This window comes from Mugil cephalus, chromosome 4 (genome assembly GCF_022458985.1).
Source record: "Mugil cephalus isolate CIBA_MC_2020 chromosome 4, CIBA_Mcephalus_1.1, whole genome shotgun sequence".
NCBI classification, from domain to species: Eukaryota; Metazoa; Chordata; class Actinopteri; order Mugiliformes; family Mugilidae; genus Mugil; species Mugil cephalus.
This window is the reverse complement of record NC_061773.1, coordinates 25,956,188-25,975,281: the sequence shown is the minus strand read 5'-3', so window position 1 is coordinate 25,975,281 and position 19,094 is coordinate 25,956,188. Positions and strand designations below refer to the sequence as shown.

General features: G+C 42.7%; 1 protein-coding gene across 1 annotated transcript; it reads left to right on the top strand.

Moving 5' to 3' along the window:
* Window positions 1-1,017: 1,017 nt before the first annotated feature.
* On the top strand, window positions 1,018-18,488 carry atxn7l2a (ataxin 7-like 2a). Its single transcript, XM_047584077.1, has 10 exons — window positions 1,018-1,405; window positions 2,785-2,853; window positions 3,279-3,624; window positions 4,349-4,602; window positions 6,214-6,296; window positions 9,185-9,396; window positions 11,050-11,245; window positions 12,453-12,574; window positions 14,430-15,399; window positions 18,079-18,488. The coding sequence occupies exons 1-10, from the start codon at window positions 1,249-1,251 to the stop codon at window positions 18,094-18,096; spliced, it is 2,427 nt and encodes an 808-aa protein (XP_047440033.1). The 5' UTR covers window positions 1,018-1,248; the 3' UTR covers window positions 18,097-18,488.
* The last annotated feature ends 606 nt before the right edge of the window (window positions 18,489-19,094 follow it).

Here is a 19,094-nt window from a genome sequence, read left to right as displayed (position 1 = left end):
ATTTTTGTTACATGCTAAAGCTAATGCTAACGAATAGGTAACGCAACATTAGTTGTATGTTTCAGGGGTGTCCAACCAAAGGTTGTTCTTGTAATTTCTTTTATAGTACTTTCATAGTTCTGCGGGACGTAGGCGCCGTGACCTACGCACGTAGCCTACGAGCCATTTATACTCACGTGCTCGTCGGTCTGGTTCACTCTGTAATAACTCCACCCAAACACTAGTCGGCGCTGTGTCTTTTTTTGTCAGTTTGGTTCATTTCTGTTTCTACTTCCTGCTTCGCCTTCAACAATGGCGACTGAAACTTTCGCAAAACTTTCGCAGAAGTCTCCAAACAAGACTCAAGATTTTTATTAGCCATTAGCCAGAGACATTGGATTTCTTGTGCAGGGCTCAACAGAAAGACGCAAAGAAACTTAAAATAAAAGAATATAAAAAATAAAATGAAAAAGATAAAAGATAAAGTTAACATTTCCTCAATGTGTTCCCCTTTTATTGATCCAAAACTGTTTGAAAATTGTGGAGATGGAGAAGCAGCTGGTGTAGGTTCCTCTATTTATGTGTTTCAGAGTTCTGTTATTTTTTGTTCCTTCTTTCAAAGGTGATTTTGTTTCTTGTATATATTCCCATCTAATCCTACACTACTGTGACAAGGAAATTCCCCATTTCCCCATACGTGCGATATATAAACAACGTCCTTTGTCTTTTCTGTAACCACTTGTCCTCTGGAGGACAGGTTACACCGTGGACAGGTCTCCACCATTCACTCCCACACCTACGGCCAATTTAGAATCACCAATTAACCTAATGAGTATGTCTTTGGACGGTGGGAGGAAGCCGGAGTATCCGGAGAAAACCCACAGACACAGGAAGAACATGCAAACTCCACACAGAAAGAGTCCAGCTGGTTGATGGATTAAAACCTAGAACCTTCTTGCTGTGAGGCATTAGTGTCAACCAAATAAATAAAAATAATATACATATATATATATATATATATATATATGTACACACACAAAACAGTGCAGTTGTGGACGGGAAGAAGAAACATGCAGAATACGTGGGAAATAGGAAGCAAAAATTACTGTTCAAAGAAGAAATGACCTGTTAAAAATAACTTTCCGTCTTTATTTGTTTAGTTTTTCGTCATTTGCTCAGTTCTCTCTCTCTCTTCCTCTCCTGTGTGGGCGGGGTGTTCCCAGAGCGCGCACGTAAGGAACGTCCCGTCTCCCGTCGAGAGCGCGGAATATGACGTCAGCTGCTGGCCGCGCAGTGATGATGGCGGTGCGTGAACGCGCAGTAAAAGTAATGGCTGCTGTGGATCGGCGGGTGCCTAGCCTCGATGATTTCGTGGGTCAAAGCTGGAGTGCCTGGGCCGACTGGGCCGGCGTGACAGCGGCGGATGGTAAGGGAGCACCTCGACGCAAACACGGGCAGCTGAGGAGACATTTAGCCAAAGCGCCGGGGTTTATTTTCGCGGAAACGGAGGGCAGAGCTAACCATGTTACCCAAACAAAGACCCTGCCGGGTCCTAGTGCTGGGTGGGTAACATGCTCGCTCTCTCTGCCACACCGGGGCTCCACTGGATATGCTGTTTTTTTTTTTTTTTGTTTGTTTTTTTTTTTTTTTAGGGAGAAATAAGTCACAAGATGTTAAAACACAACAAATGTGTGCGGCGTTTTTAACCGTAAATGACGTGAAAACAGGCCGCCGGGTGGTTGAGGGATGCGTTGAGCCGGGGAGCGGAAGGAGGAGGCTAATGTGTGTGTGTGTATGTGTGTGTGTGTGTGAGGGCTGGATGGGGGCGAGCAACTTCTCCCCGTGGAAAGCTAAGCTATGCTAAGCTATGCTAAGCTATGTCAAGCTAGGCGAGGCTATGCTGAAGAGCCGTTTATGCTAAGAAAAGCCCTAATGTTGGGTAAATGGTAGAGACACCGGCGGATGCTGGTGTCGGTCGCCTTTTGGTATTAGCTCGGTTTTCTCTTCCCCACCGGCTCCGTTTTTCACCGGTTGTTAACATCTTTATATGCGGACAGGAAACCACATATTTATCTAGACATACATGTATATCTACAGATGGATGGATAAATAGAGATTTATGTACATAAATCCTCGTCCAAGTCCCATAACTATCAAAAAATGAAGTCATCCTATACACACACACTTCCATTGAATCTAATCTAATTAGCTCATGTTAATTGCAAGCAAAGTAATGATAAACCCACCAGTTCCAGTTCACCTGTATATTTGTGTGTGTGTGTGTAAATATATAAAAGAGGTTTGTGGATTAAGATTCTTATTTGTGTTTATGTTGCAACTCTTGCAAAAAAAAACAGGTATTAGCTCGGTTTGTCTTTTCACACCCGCCTCTGTTTTTTTACTGATTGTTAACATCTTTTATAGGTTATGTGTGTGTGTGTGTGACTTTCTGCCCTAAAAAGTGCTCTTGTCCTCCAGCTTTATGCACTTATGTACATATATACGCCCCATCCAAGTAATACCCTCGTCAAAACTATCAAAAGATAAAGTCATCCTCCTATAGTCACTGCGATAGTCACATCTGTTAATTGTGAGCAAAGTTATTTATATATACATATATATACAGGACTGGGAAGAAACCACCAGTCACAGCAGACCTGTAATTCAGTCCTATATATATATATATGTGTATATAAATCACAGCTTTGTGAAATAAGCTTATTATTTGTGTTTTATGTTGCATAAAGCACCAGACGTCCGTCCTCGGGTTCTTGCTGAAAATGTGTGTGATGTGTGATGTTTCAGGGCCTGATGTGGACGACTGTGGCAAGAGTGGCAAAAAGGCTGCGGAGGCCATGTCGCTCAGTAAAGAGGGTAAGTCTGCACATGGACACGGACACAAGACAAAGTCGGGGCTGGATGTATCTGTAGGAGAGCGGACACAAACATCTTCTTTTTCCTTTGGTGGGTCAGAGGTGGCGATTGATGCATCCACCTGCTCGCAGAGACATGTGTGGATACTGGACACGTGTCATGTCTTGTCTGTAGCAGCAGCAGTTTAACGGACACGTGTCCTATCGTGCCGTGATAACTCTGATGTAGCACCTAAAATGCATCAAGGTGTGAAATGCATCGACTTAGACAGAGAATGAATGTCTACACATTCACACGCAGGTTTCCTGTCACATCTCACTTATTTACTACATTAATATCACGTTGGACAGGATCCAGGACACTTTGAGCGTCATCCTCGTATTTATGTGTTTTCCCCTTCTCATCCCTCGTCCCTCTGTTTCCAGACATGTCCATCTTTGGTCTGTACCCGGGCCACGATGACTTTTACCTGGTGGTCTGCAGCCACTGTGGCCAAGTAGTGAAGCCGCAGGCGTTTGAGAAGCACTGCGAGCGCAGACACGGCCCTTTGGCCAAGCTGTACGCGCGACTTCGCTCCCCGACGCCGGCGCCGCCGCCGCCGCCCCAGCAGAGACCCCACCACGGCCACTCGCCTTCGCACGGGACCAACGCCGCCTCCGCCTCGGCGTGGGAGGGTCGAGGTCAGGGAGTCGGGCAGATACGGGCGGCCCCGCCTTCGCCATCCACCCCGCCCCAGTACAGACACTCCAAGAACTCCAAAGATGGAGTACGGTAAGAACGGAGGGACACCTCGACTCGTCGGAGGGAACAGAATAAGCTGAGATGACATAAAAGTTATGGTTTAACATTTTGGGAAATCCTCTTTAGTCGGATCGGATGATTGACTTGGCTAAAGTTCACGTAAAGATTAGAGAAAGGTGGAAACCGAAATCCGCCTAATGGCACCTTTTAAAGACCAGTTTTTTCTCTTAAAAAAGGTTTAGTGACACTTTCGAAGAGTTTATACTTCTCCCTGCTACTATTTACAGTATTCAGGCTTTTCTACATAAAAATAAAAACATCTGCAGATTTCCAGTCCTGTGACGTCCCAGTCAAACATGAAACAAATGTTCTGTGTATCTGTCTGTAGTGTTATAACCTTTGCTATGTAGCAACAGAAACCAAACATTTCCACGATTGCTTACTGTAACAAAGCTGCCGGTGATTGAGGAAATGCACTCAGCTAATCAATAATTAACCACACGCTGATAAGCAATTTGATGACACGAATCACGCTCGGTGCGCTCACGTTAAAACACTTCCTGGTGTTAATTTCAACAGCTACAAAATACGTCATATCTCAAAAAAAGGCTCCGATTACTAATGAAAATTGTGAAGGAAGACTTTTAAGAGCCGCTGTATATTTAAAAGAGCAGTAGTTAAAGTTTTCTTGGTTTGTCGGTTGTGAAATGTGCCCAGAGTTAACTCTCCCATCTTCATCATCTTCATCATCCAGACATTCCCCACTGGAGAAGTCCTCCCACAGCATCCACGCAGAGTCGTCAGTATTCAAGCAGCCCCCGCCCCTGGAGCCGATGAGCTCTCCATCCCCGTCGCTCAGAGACCCCCCCTGGCCGCACGGAGGAACTCCGCCCGGCAGATCCACGCCCGCCGCCGACACCCGGCACCCGGCTCAGAGGAAGGACTCGTCTCAGCCGCCCGCGGGGCCGGGCCACCGGATCCCCAGACCCTACAACAAAGTGGCCTCCAGTGAGTACGAAGGGGTGAGATGTGGGTGATGCAGAAAGAAAGAAAAACAACAACTCTACGGATTGTGTTTGCTATTCTCTAATGTTTTTATATTCAGGCCGAAACTCCTTAAGTCTAAGTCGTAGTTGCAAATGAATGTGTCGAATAATTCGTACTGGAATAAGTGTGAGGTTCAAACCACATGACGATGTTTTTTCTTGGCTTCCCAGAAGTTCTGCGCTTCCGGAGCTTCAGCTGTTTGTTGTTTACTTGCAACAATTAAACAGCAACTAGAAGATTAAAAAAGTAGTTTGAAAGCCTATTGTGTACGAAAACACACACTCTTTAGAAGATTTTAATCCCGTAAGGTCGGGCTGGCGTTCGCTGTTTCAGACCGAAACCTTTTTTTCAATGTTGCTGCGTCACTGCATGGTGAAGGGAAAGTAAAAAAAAAAAAAAAAAGGTGACAGACAAGTGTCTGTTGTTTGGAGGATTTGTGATTTCAAAAAAAATCCAACATCGACCAAACAATCATTTTATCCAAGTGTTGTCGGGCTAAAGTTGCATGTTTGCACTATTTTTTATGCAGAGCTTTCAAGTTGTGACACTTTCAATAAGTTAACACGACATTTCTCGCGCTGAGAAGTGATAAAAAGTTGCCTCACATTAGTAACATAAACTAGTATATAAAAGAGATATGAATGGTTCTAGAATCAGCCAATCAGAAAATAGTATTTCTTGTTGCCGGGTGAAACGGCTGCACGGTGATCACACCTCCCACAAATGCTGCACACGCAAAGAAGAGCTTCATCATTTCATTTTTTTTGTCCTAAAATAGTAAAATAAAAGATTTTATTTAGTTATTTGAAGGAATTTATCCTTTATTATAGTTAAATACGGATAAATTATCTTCAGACACACTTCACCCTCGTCCCACTGCAAAGAAAAAAATCTAACTCAAAGCTAAGTTCAAAACTTTAGAGCCCTGTAATGGTTTTCTAAAAGATGTTTGTGAAATTGTCACAGTAAAAGTTCTGTATTTTGACTCCAGTTGTCTTTGCTTTCTAGACTTAGAATCACAAGCGGCATCATTTTCTGCAAACCTGTATTAATACTAGTGTGGAATAATTCTACGTTATTCACTCATCATGACGATTAAATCGTTCACTAAGTCAATCGACTGCATTAATTCTTCCCTCAACCAGTAGAAAATGTTGGAAACACCTGATTATGCAAAAAAATGCCATGAAGAGACTTAAAATGTCTCCAGGAAGTTTCACTGTTCATACATGAAAAGTCATGTGTGCATTACATTTATTTTACTATCTTTAATGTAACGTGTTTTTTTATTTTATTTATGAAACTAGTGGCTCCACCTTGTAGTTCACAGGATGCATTCGCACACATTCCTTCTGCGTTGCTACAGGTTTTTTTGGCCGTATTTTGATCAGAGTCCCTTAAATCCTATGAGACGGTTTAGTCTGTGGATGAGGTGACGTGTGATCTGTTGTGTTTGTTAGAAGACAATTGGATGAAAATGTTGTAATAACGCAGGTGAAATTAGCAGCAGCTCGTTGTCGTGTCTGATGTTTGTCCACTGACTGTGTGATGTGTCTCTGTGTGCGTCCTCAGAGAGAGAGTGCGACTTGGACAAACACTGCGGCGTCCTCGACCCCGACAGGAAGAAAGTCTGCACTCGTCTCTTGACATGCAATGTAAGCTCCAAACGCACAACAAACGCACACACACCGAGCTCCTTTCCATTCTCTGCCCTTTTCCTCATGTCTCTTTATTTCTGTGTCTGTTTTGTTCTTTCTCTGTGAACTTAGTTCATTGCAAAGTTGTTTTTTTTTGTTCTCTCCAGCATCATGAACTATTAGAATCAAGTCATTGAAAAGGTTAATTAAAACAAGGCTTTAACAAAAACTGCAAAGATCTGATTTCCAGTTCTTCAGGATCTCTCCCTTTCATGAAACCTGGAAGAAAAAACTAGGAAATAATGATGTAACAATTTTAGTTTGTTGCTGTGGACTAGTTTTACGTGGGGACCTGCTGTAATTTGTAATAATCAGAGGGTGTCGGCCATGAAGCTGATGAAGTAAATAATACACCTCAAACTACCAGCCATCGTTCTCCTAACACAGAATCTCCTGATGTGACATCACATCGACGTCTCTGTGATTTAGGGAATGATTTTTTACCTTTTTAAGACTTTTTTTCTGCCTCTTGTCTCTTATTATTAATTATTATGAAGGTTGTGCTATATTTTGTAATGTAAGTTGGGACAGATGTTTGGGTGCAAAGTGGAGATGTTGCTGAACCATTCACCCGTTTAAATGGATGAAATCGTTGAATCAACCATTAATGTGTTCATCTGTAAAGGTGGAGCTCATTTAAACACTGATACAGGTTGTTGGTAAATTAGTTTCAGTATCATTTAATATAATTTGTAACTAAATCTGTGAGGCGGGAAGTAGCAGAGCCATAACAACAGATCGTAAATGACGTCGTTATTCCTCTTGTATGTTCATATCGATCCATTGCTCTTTAAGAAATAGTCGCTCACAGGTCAACAAACAAATCACTTCTTATCATAACATCTTTAAAATCACATTTAATTTGCTTCATCTTGAATAACTCGCAGAACAAAGTTGTAAACCGAGCGCGTCGCCTCGCTGGGATTAAAAGTAGACGTTTCTCTTATGAACCTTTTATTAAAAAAAGCAGCTCAGGATCCTTGTTACTGACACAGAGTGAAAATGGCTCCCGGCACAGGAACAGTCCTTATATGGCGGCTGGCGTCTGCGCGAGAAAGAGGAAGTGAGTGTGAGGGGCCCCACATCCAGCCACGGCAAGACAGGATGACCTGATTAACAGGAAGTGACCAGAGAGGAGGGAAAGATGCTTGAGAACACACACACACACACACCTCGTGTATGTACCTGGTGTGTAGGTGTGTAGTTGCTCTGACGGCGGCTGTGGTTTCTCCACCACCTGCTGCGAAGAATGACGTCCGTCAGGTCGTCATTTCTTCTATTCATTCAGCCATGTTTGGAAACTTATGAGCCGTAGCTGCCGCGACAAAGGCCGACTGCTCTAATGAGCCCAACCTGCAATAGAAGGGACATTATTTCAATTCTTTGCGGAGGCAAATAAAACATCCAGGGCCGGGTGTTTTTTTTTTCTTACGCATCGTGCACAACATAAAAAAGCTCAAAGACAAATGAAGTGGGAGCAGCTACTTATAGTTTGTCCTCGCACCTGTAAAAGCAGAAGACGACTTTTATTTTTAACACGACAGGAACCAGCGTTGTACCTGCTTTAATGGCTTTTCAATATTTTGTATCTGGTATAAAGAGGTGCTTTGTATAATAACGCCAGTTATCTCCAGTCCGCTTTTCAACCTGCTTTCAGAACAGGGACGTGTATCGCTGAGGTTTTATTCAGCACCTGTGCAGAAACGGTGCTTAAAGAATGGAAAACATACAAACTTTGTCCAAAAACTGTGCATTTTTATTTATAAAAAGGCATTTTGTGACGTGCAAGTTGAACAGAATATTAATTTAAATAATATTTGGTGATTTATCGTCAATATGGGAACATAATTTTGCAGAGACCCGCGGTTTAAAAGGTACACAGATATTTAAAAACGCCCTTAGAGAAAAGAGATAATGTAAATAATGTAATAATGTGCATAAAACGCAGCTTAGTTCAGTCTGTAAATTGTTGTCGAGTGTGTGTTTGTCTTCCTGCAAACGAAGGACTGAGGGTCTGTTTAAAATGTAAATACTAAGAAATAAATGAACTGATATAAAAATCATTATCTGTTACAATAAAAACAATAATGTATCAAAACCAGCAGCAGAACAGAACACGGAGAAAATGCCCAAAAACAAATCACTAAATTTTTACAGTACGTTCAATCAAAAACAAAAAACATCAACTGTTCTTGGTATCGTGAGACTCATGGACTCATGGACTCAGGTCTGAGACTCTTATCCCCAGAGATGCTGCTAACTTGGTCTTCAGTCTATCAAAGACGCTACAAAAATGTTGTGCGTCGTCAGATGTTTAGTCAAATTCCAGGTGTTACCTCCCTTGTCTTTTGTCTTTTGACAAACGTTTGGTCTTAGACATTTTGATGGTTCACTTCCATCCATGCAGGTGAAAAACTGACGTCACACGTAGCTAATTAAGCTAATTAAAAACCTCAGAGGCACCGAAATCTGTTGCTTCTTGGTCTGGTTGCTACCGTTAGCGTCAGTACCGGTGCCGTTATGGTACCAGTCCCTGTTTCAGAGATGTTGCTTTACAAGGAACTTAAAGAACAACAACAACACAACACTGATAGTAAAATGTTTTGATTTGGATTCTTTGAGTTAAAGCTAAAGCATTTCAAGTTGTGATCATGGCAGCTACAGAATAAAAGAGACAAATAATCCTAATACAATAATGTAACTCTGCATCAGCAGTGAGTCACCAGAGTGTGTTTGAAAAATGGTTTATTTTTTATAAAAGATGAGTTTATGCAACAATCCAAATACAAAACAACAAAAAAAAACAAATTAAATTGTGACTTACATCACGTTATCTTCACCCCTAGATCCACTCCATACACCAGCGGAGGAAGGTGGTCGGCCGCAGCAAGAATTTTGACCAGTTAGTGGCGGAGCTCAAGACCAAAGTTCGGGAAAAAGGGGCCCAGGTCCTGGAGGGTGGCTCCTCCACGGGACGGTCCCCGAGCCCTGAGGCCCCCAGGGAGCAGGCTGGGGCCCCACACTGCAGGAGACCTCTGGCCAGCCTTCCTGCTTTCAGGTTGGGAGCGCTACTCGAGCTAACGATGCATTCAGGAGCTAGGAGCATTACTGTGGGTCTGTTCAGACTTTTGCTGCATTTAAAACAACTTATCTCTGGGTTATAAATAAAAATAAATAATAGCTGCTGCACATATTTTAGCGTTCACCAAACAATATGACAACATATAAGCTTATATTTCCTCCTCTGAGTTCACCTGTTGCTATAATAGCCTGAAATTTCCAAGTTGGAATATAGAATTCTCGTTTCCGAGCTTTCGTGAACGCACCATCCAAGCTAGGTTTTTTTTGGTATTTTTTTATTTTCGTATAAATTGCGACTGAATTAAATGGTTATTATTAAAATTAATTATCCCTCCCCGGGTGCAAAGTCAAGATGTTGCTGCAAATCCCTGGTAATGAGAGTCTTTTAAAAAATATTCTGTCCTTTTATCACTTAAATAACTAAAATAAATAAATAAAAAATCTAAGTAAGAATTTAAAATGAATAATATGAGTACACGAGTGTGCAGCTGGTTAATTATTAATATATATTTGCTCAATCACTGATGTCTTTATTCACCTTTATTACCAGAGATTACGACGCGGATGGAAACTTCCAGGGCTCAGATCAATAAATAATAACTTAATAAAACGTTTTGTGCCAAAGTTATAAAGAAGAAACTGTTCTCGGTTCTGGAGCAGTGATAGATTCATTAGAGACATCAGCTGTTAAAATAATGATGATGTCGTGGTTTATTTGCATAAAGAGAAACTGAAGTGAGATCAGATCTGGAGACGAATGTTTAATTCCAGGTCTGAACACGTGAACCTAAAACCGGTCACTTGAGATCAGATCTCTGGACTCGGAGAACTTTTATTTACCCCATCAGGGTCATTCACAGTGAATCAGTCTCATAAAAAAAAAAAAAAGGAAACAATAAGTGCACGAGTTCGTAATAACTGATCATAAAAATCAGCCGTAAAAATCCAATAAATAACGAAAAAAATCTCATGAATAAATAAAAGTTTCATCTAAAACGAGTGCGTTTTTAAAAGCTTTTTATAGCAGAAGGAATAAAAGACAGATTCAGATCAAATGCTCAGTTTTCCAATAACCAACTTCATGAGTAACAGTTATTTCTCCTGACGTAGCAGAGCTTTATTAAACTGGAGAAGGTTTAACACCGTAACCACCGCTTCACATTCTCCTTCCACGCAGCATCCGGGTGTTTCACAAACCTGCTCAACACGTTTTCCGTCCACACGTGACTTATCGATCTCCGTTCCAGTCCTTTAATCACAAAAGTAGAAAGAGAGAAAAAAAAAAAAAATGTTCTCTCTGGGTAGATTATGTGTCGATATTGTTAAATTAACAACTTGTCTGAACTCGCCTCCCTGTCCTCTAAAAAGTAGGGCAGACGTATCAGCTCACAACTTATGCAGACGGGGCTGGAAAATGTGACTTGCATAAATGTTTGGGTTTGATTTAACATGATCCTAGAAGCGTTTTTTTTTATGGTGGCAAACGTCCCAGTCTGGCTTCAAAATGAGAGAGAGAGAGAGGATCTCCACAGTAATCTGAGCGTTTTTCAGTGTAATAACAGAAGCGTGAGGCTGAGTTGTGTATGTGTAGCCCTTTGGTGTAAGTGTATTGTTGTTGTTGTTGTTGCAGTCGGCCGGCCGCCGTGTCGGAGAACACGCCCGAGGACGAGAAGCAGCAGCAGCAGCAGCGGCAGCAGGATGACGGCGGCTTCCAGGCGCCGTCGCCTCTCGTCCACGGACGAATCTCCAGCGACGACAGCGACACGGAAACACTCGAGGAACCCGTCGAGTTCTCGTCCTCGGCTTCACACCCCAGACCTGCGGCGGTGAGTTCTTTGTTGTCTTAACTCGACTCCAAACTAAACAGTCGTACAAAGTGTTTTTTATTTTTAGTCTCGTATGATTTGAAATATGAGTAAATCTGCATATTATAGGAATGAGCTCATACAATAGAGAATTAATAGCATTTATTTATCAGTAGTTATTACTATAAGAGTAAACTGTATTAATTAAAGTATTTATGGAGAAGCTGAGCAATTAAATATGTTTTTAACTTCACTGCATTTTGGGCTAAATGTGCATGATTTAGTTTGTTTTATTTGTTTATTTTTGTGTGCGTTGTTCATGTCTGTACATGTCTGCATGTATATGCATATATTTGCTTTTCTTGTTTTGCTTTACTTACTCTTTAAACAAGCTCGAAAGACTTAAACTTTCTTGCATGTCTATTATTATCATTATTATTATTATTATTATTAAATTGGGACAATGCACATTAATCAACATTGAAGCATGAACCATCAGTGTAAATGCGCCGCACTCGGCACGAATGCTAAATTCCAGCTGTCGTCTCAAGGCAGGTTCACAACACAAACACAGACGGCGTTAAAACAACAATCGCACAACAGACAATTACAGAACCAGACAGAGACAGACGACGTCAAAACAAACCAAAAAAACACACAGACAGACAAAACATTTGACCCACAATTAAATAAAATAAAAAAACATTAATGGAGACTGTGATTAAAAAACAGCTGTTTAGACCATGTGAGAACACGTCTGGTTTATGTTTAGCCTGTGTTTGAGTGGTGGTTGTTGTATCTTCTGATTAAGACATGAATGTTTCTTTATCCCACGTATGGGAAATTTACTTGTCATAGTTGCACAGAATTAGGCGAGAATATATACAAAAAAATAATAAAAGAAACTATCAAATATGAAAGAATATACGAGAATATAACAGCACTCTGAGGTTCTGGGGGATGGGAACTAAAACATGATATTAAATGTGGGCAGTGAGTTAGTTTGTGCAAGAAAAGTGTGTTTTTCCTCTGGTTGAATTCATTGTCTTATAACAATAACGAGTCCCGACTATAATCGGACACTTTCAGCGCTTCCTCGCCCACTTAACGAGTCACACGTGCGACATTAATGTAGCGACATCATTTCGCCGCTCGGCGGCGGGATCGTAAACAGCGTTGGACAGCGTCCTGATGTCCTGACGTCCTGACGTCTCCTGTCTCCCTGCAGATGTGTTCGTTCGGGAGCCACGCGTTGGGTCACGGCATCTACACCTTCGACAGGAGACTCCACCACCTGAGGTCGGCGCTCAGCAACATGCTGGAGCAGCACATCAGCGCTCATCTCTGGAAGTAAGAAGCCACCGCTCACATCCCTGCACAGATCTTTTATTTATATTTTTAGTTTGGGTTTTGCTTGAAGAATATAAGTGAATCTCTTTGAAAGATGTATCACTTTAGATGTTTTTGATGGTTTATGCCAGAGGTGTCAAACTCATTTTAGTTCAGGGGCCACAATCAGCCCAATTTGACCTCAAGGGGGTCGGGCCAGTTACCCAATAGCTTATTACCTGGTAAATAACGACAACTCCAAATGTTTCCCTTTGCTTTAGTGCAAAAAAGTACAGCTACATGTAGTGAACAACTGTGAAATTTCTTATTTTGTCAAAAATTTTCAGCTAATATCTCCAGTGTAATTTTTGCAAATTCATCCCACGGGCCAGATTGGAGCCTCTGGCGGGCCAGTTTTGGCCCCTGGGCCTTATGTTTGACACCCTGGTTCATGCCGTCCTCTTAGACGAGTCATTTTCAGCATAAACCTGTTAATCAGTAGAAGAGAAGAACTAGAATTGTCTGATTATATAAAAAATTAGATTTTACTTGGGTGGCCTGGAAGCTGGTCCGAACTTTTCCCGCGCTGTTGGGAACTGATCACGTCTTTTCAAATATCTGCTGCCTCGGTTAAATTGTTGAACTTGGACAGAAGAAGAGTAAGAAGTTTAGATTTCTGCGTTCAGTTGATGCAGAGCCTGATGTTGTAGATGACGTTCACCTTCACAGAACAAACGATCGGTGCAAAATGAAACTTTACAAATAAGAGTAAATGTTTAATAATGTAGAAAAAGAAGAGTTTAAAATGTACCAACACAATAAATGTGCTGTTACAGCTCATCCAAGGTAATAACATTAGTCTGAGAAACACCAGCCTGTCAACGTATCTTCTTCTCACACCACGACTCGCTCTCATCAGTCCACAGAACGACTCTCGCTTGTTATTTAGGCAAATTAATGAAGCCTTAACCACGTGTTCAATGTTTAAACTATGGACAAACCCATCGTGACGTCACCCACTGGATTCTGACTCTTAGAAACGAAGCCTGAAGTGGGCGGAGCCTGTGGTCGCCATGTTGGACGACTTTGACTCCGCCCACACTCAGATACACCACATATGGACGTGGGGGGGTCGTGTCGGGACGTTGAGACCCGCCCACCCGGCTCAATGCTACCTGTTAGCTCAGGCTAACACCTGTCACTCAGAGCAGGAACAGGTGTTTGTTTACCTGAGCTACTGGCTGAGAAAGTGCTTGACTGAAGCAGCAAAAAGTCCGAATTTTAAATTGTAAATGTTGCAGACGATCAGGTTCATTTAATTGCGGCAGCTGAAAACATGATCGTGAGTAAAATTCGATTAATTGTGCAGCCTGACTGACACTAATACTCATGTGAAATTTTATCTGCAATAAAAGTTTCAGTCGCTGTTGTTGACAGTGAAGCAGGAAGTGGAAACAATAAATATAAAGTATAAGTATAAATGTCTCGTACTGTTTATGTAGGACCATAAATGAGCCTTAACACTATGAACCAGACCAGTGACGGAGTAACGTATAACCACGGACATGTTTGCAGTCGATATAGTGTGTGGTTGCTGATTGAAGTAGTTGCATCACATGAGACGACTGGTAACGTCTTTATATAAAGATATGTGAGTATTAACTCGCTGCTTAGTCACGAACGACTGAGGCAGATGGCGTCCGCTCCATGAATAGCAACAGTGAAGAGTCTGTGAAGTTGCCATGAAGATGGAGAAAAGAGATCAGAGTTTAATACTAATTCACTTAATTTAAACATCGTCTGTTAAAACAAAGTGGTCATTTTAAACGAGTCCCTGATATATTATTTATTAATGACCTTTTTTCTCTTCATACAGGAAAATACCTCAAGCCACCGACCTCCAGTCTCCGCCTCCTTTAGCCAAGGCCCTGACGTCTCCGCCCCCGTCCTCCTCCTCCTCCACGGCCGCCGCGTCCTCCTCTTCGTTACATTCTAAGTCCCGCGCAGGAAGTCACATCACCACCTCCCTGAAGACCTCGTCCTCCTCCAGCCGGGGTCCCGGCCGACCGCCCACCTCCGTGCAGTCGGAGAACTCCGGCGGGAGCAGCAGCGTCGCCGGCGGTGGCGGCCATCTAGTGTCTCCGGGTAAGCCCGCGGTGGTGCGCCAGGGGGGTCCCGGCCGGTCCAAGAACCCGGTGGGACGTCCCAGCAAGCAGATGCTGAAGCTGCGGGAGGAGGCGGCCGCCGCCGCCGCCCTCCGCAAGCGCAAAGCCCCGGCGCAGGAAGGAGAGCACTCAGGCCCCGACAGGAACTGCATCATTCTCCAGGACCGGGGCCGCCCCCCCTCCGCCGCCCCCTCCACCTCCTCCTCCTCCAAACCTCCCCCCATTTCCTCGCCCATTCCCCACGGACAGACCAACGGCACGCTCTCCCCCAGCAGCAAACCCCGCCCCCAGCCTTCCCCGTCGGAATCCCACTCGCCGGCCGCCAAGGCGGTTTGGACTTACAGACGGACACACCCTCCTCTGGGACACTCGTCTCCTCCGGACCCTTCCTCCGCCACTAATTCCCACGGCCGTGCCGGTGTGGGGGACTCAGGGCTGCACGGGCAGGGCGGCGGCGGCGGTGGCGGGCGGAGCTTCGAGCACCAGGGAATGGTGAAGAAACGCAAGGGGGCCGGCATCGAGGAGCACTCGCCCTCCTCCAAAGCCGCCGTGCACCGGCTGCCGTCCTCCTCTTCCAGCTCCGCCACTTCTTCCTCTCCGCGCCCTAACTTCTACCCCTGGAAGGACAGTAAAGGCGGGGGGCTGGCCGGGGGCGTGGAGAAGAAGCTGGGTACACAGAAGGTAGGTGTGACGGTCGGGGGGAGCTTTGTCTTTAATGAGGGTGAGGTGTTGGGTTTTCACTGTAGATGCTGCCTCCACATGTGGTAAACTCGTACTTTATGTTCATGGGAAACTGGAGACGTGTAGAAGGTTTTTCACGTCATCAGTCTGGAAGTCGGCGCGATGCGAACAAACCACACGGACTGAAGTAGATGGTGGGAAATGGTGAATAATTGTCGTGTTTTTGGTTCGACCAATTGGGCAGATTTTTCTAGAAGTTATCAGAGGAAAGGAGGCGCTTGGATCTACGAGGCAAAAGTCCCAATTAGTTTGTCAGGTAATTGTTGTTAGCAGCAGCTTTTAGCTAATTTTCTAGTGTATAATGATATTAATGATGATTCATATCAAGCTACCACATGTGGCATCATTATTCTTTATTCTTAAGGACCTGGAGTCTTCAACACTTTTTAAAACCAAGGACCCTAAACTGATGCAGAGATTAAGTAGCTACCTACTATATGTGTTAGCATTTTGCATTCAATATTAAGCTATTTAAATAATTATTTCAAACATTTCTAACACTAGGCGGCAGATTCATGTTTTAACTTTAAACTAAACATGGCTAAATGTTGTAGTTGGCCTCAGTAATTAGCTGATGGGAGTTAGCTTCACTGTTAGCTTCTCTACCGCTAATATTGCAGCGTCTGTCTGGGATTTAACCTGGGGTCTGAAGAGGCTCTCGGCCAGTTGTGGGGAACCTGACAGAGTCGGGCCTCGTGATTGGCTCAGCAGTGATAGGGGGCGGGGCCTGCTGTGTACATTAGGCTGAGATTGACAGGTGTGGCCCTGTTGAGGCAGCTCCTGTTTCGCCTCCATTCATCCCTTTACTAAAATACGTTGGATTCATGTTAATGTGGATTTAAAGGAATTATAAAAAATATATAAAAAATGTCTAATCAACCAAAGATTTTGCTTTATTAGCATCCCCATTAGCTTCGACAAAGTGTTTGCTAGTCTTGCATTACATTATTGACTTGTTTCTTCAGATGATCTTTGCTGACCTGTCACTCCAACAAATTTCAGACTTTTTTTTATCTGGAATAAAACGAGAAATACATTTTAAGAACGATGTTGCTACTGTAACAGACTATTAAACGTAATAAGAATCAGATATAAGTCAATAATGCCACATGTGGCATCTTGATATGAATTATAATATTATCATTACCCTAGAAAACGAGTCGCTGCTGTCAACATTTCTATTACCTGACAAGAAAAACCTCCTTTCACCTTCACCTTCTTTCCTCCTTCAGGCTAAAAACGCGCCAATAATTCAGCATTTTTCTTCATCTTCTTCAGTGCGTTGGCTTTGTTTACTTTGCTGAGTTCCTCCAACGCGGCGACTTCTGGATTATTTCATGTTAGAAAACACAACAGGAGCTTAAATCACCGGGATAATGGGTCACTGATCTGATCTGATCTGATCTGATCTGATCTGATCTGATCTGACCGTCCTCTGTGAAGGAACAAGCCTCACAACTACTGGGACAGAGTTTCGTTACCAAACGCACATAATTCCTCAAAAAAAGGGCGTCTTCTACAAACTGTTCACTCTGTGATTGAGCAGCGTGTGATGTGGATAGTTCGGCTGCTGGAAAATATAAAGAGCTGATCACTTAACGTCTAAAACGTTTCTCAACACACACATAGACTCATGGACAGAGACGCTAAAGTGTCGTTCTTCAGTATCAGTCCGATAATTGTGTCTGATTAGGCCACGCCCCATTTGGGTGAAATCAAAAAACTTAAAAAACAAATCACCCCCGTAGTCAGTGTTTATTTTGTGTTGGGAGCATTAATTGACTGGAAAGCAGGTGAAAAGGCTCCTGTTAGTCAAGCAGACAAAAAAATAAAGTTGTTGCGGAGGAACTTTCAAAAAATAATAAAAATAAGGTCCCTGTGTCCATTTAGCCTAGTGACTGAGAAATGTGTGAATAATGTGAGGTGTCACATCTGGACATTTACTCTATTATCTAATTAAATATGACACCTGTCATCAATTCATAATCATAATATGAATATATATAATATTATATTTAATATAATAATCATTCCATGATATTAAATGAATTAATCATGACATAAATACAGCATGAATCCAACATTAAACCTCCATTGTTATCTACTGTCATTTCAGTTCAGCATCAACATTCGTTACTTTGACTTTATAGCATGAATTTTGAATTTCTAACATTTTAACTAACAACTGTGACAACTGACATTAGCGAACGTTAGCATCATAATGACTAAGTGTTTGCAGCACACGTGCACATAATATCAATGATCAGGATCCCACGACTTTCTGTCTTTGTCCACTCGTTTTATGGCCTGAAGTCGTACATTCGTTTTGTTTTCATCCCTCTTTCTTGAGGGAAACAGAGAAGAGTTTTATCTTTTAAACTGAAGAACGATACACGACAGCATCTTCTCCTTTGTTTTCACCTATAAGGGGGCGTGGCCTTTTCTCCTTGACTCTTTTTGGATTATAATCTGCAGTTATTTGCCATATTCAGCCATTATATCCCACAAAAACCCCTAAAGCCAGTTCTGACGTCTCTAAATATGTGTGTTTAAGTGAATATGTCTCATGTCTGTGAGAATAAAAATAATAATTTCAAACCTTTTCTTTTTGTTCCACAGCCAAAACTGCACCATTAAGTGTGCCTGCCTTACAAGCCACTATGAGGGAGCCAGCTCTGCTCAGTCCAGGACTGAGGCAACAGGACTCAAATGTGTGTGTCTGTGTGTGTCTGTGTGTGTGTGTTTGTATGTGTGCGAGTGCGTCTGTGTCTGTATGCCTTTTTGTCTATTGAGTGTAAGCTGACGTATGCCAGGTTGTGTTTTTAACGTGCAGAGTTTAGTGCAGTATGGATCCGTCTGTGTGAGTCACAGCTGGGAGTCTGGGTTTGGACGAATGTGTTGGGGAAGAACTGAGAGGGTGGGATGAAAATTCAGAGTATGGATTTAGAAAATACCTCAAGACCATCCGGTTATGCTGCTAAATTAAATATGTTGGTTTATAAAAATGGATTAAAAAAATGTCCTTTTCACTTGGTTTCTGTGACTTTTTCATTGCTTCTGTTTGTGCCACATATGTGAAATGACTTGTGGAGGTTTTGTCTGCAGAGACACCAACGAAGAAGAGGAGACGCGTGTTAACGATTCTTCATTTAAAGTGTTCAGAAATGAAAAGATGAATCATAAATTAAGAATATGACTTGATTTCCCATCAGATTTCTAGTTTTTCTTTTGAAATGCTCCCAGTAAACACAGATCAGCCATAACATTATGACCAGGTGAAGTAAATAACATCTTGTGACAATTCATTGTTCTGCTGTGAAGCTTTTGGACCTGACGTTCGTTCATGTGGATGTTACTTAGACATGTAGCCCCCACCTAGACCAGACCAGACACCCCCCCCCACCCCAGAGCAATGACACTCCTTGATGGCAGCAGCCTGACACAGACGCACACACAAAAACGCTTTAGAAACGACTCAAAAACATGAAGAACAGCACAAGGTGTTGACCTGGCCTCCAAATTGACTAGATCCCAAACTCATTGAGTATCTGAGGGATGATCCACCATTAAGTCCCCTTCCCTCAAAGGCCCCCCACTAACTACATCCTATTTCCAGACACCACAGGACCCCCTCA

Excerpts from the sequence above, each read along its gene's own strand:
- atxn7l2a (XM_047584077.1), top strand. The coding sequence starts at position 1,249 with ATGACGTCAGCTGCTGGCCGCGCAGTGATGATGGCGGTGCGTGAACGC. Across the intron at positions 4,603-6,213 it reads CTACAACAAAGTGGCCTCCA|AGAGAGAGTGCGACTTGGAC; the intron begins GTGAGTACGAAG and ends GTGCGTCCTCAG. Across the intron at positions 6,297-9,184 it reads CTCGTCTCTTGACATGCAAT|ATCCACTCCATACACCAGCG; the intron begins GTAAGCTCCAAA and ends CTTCACCCCTAG.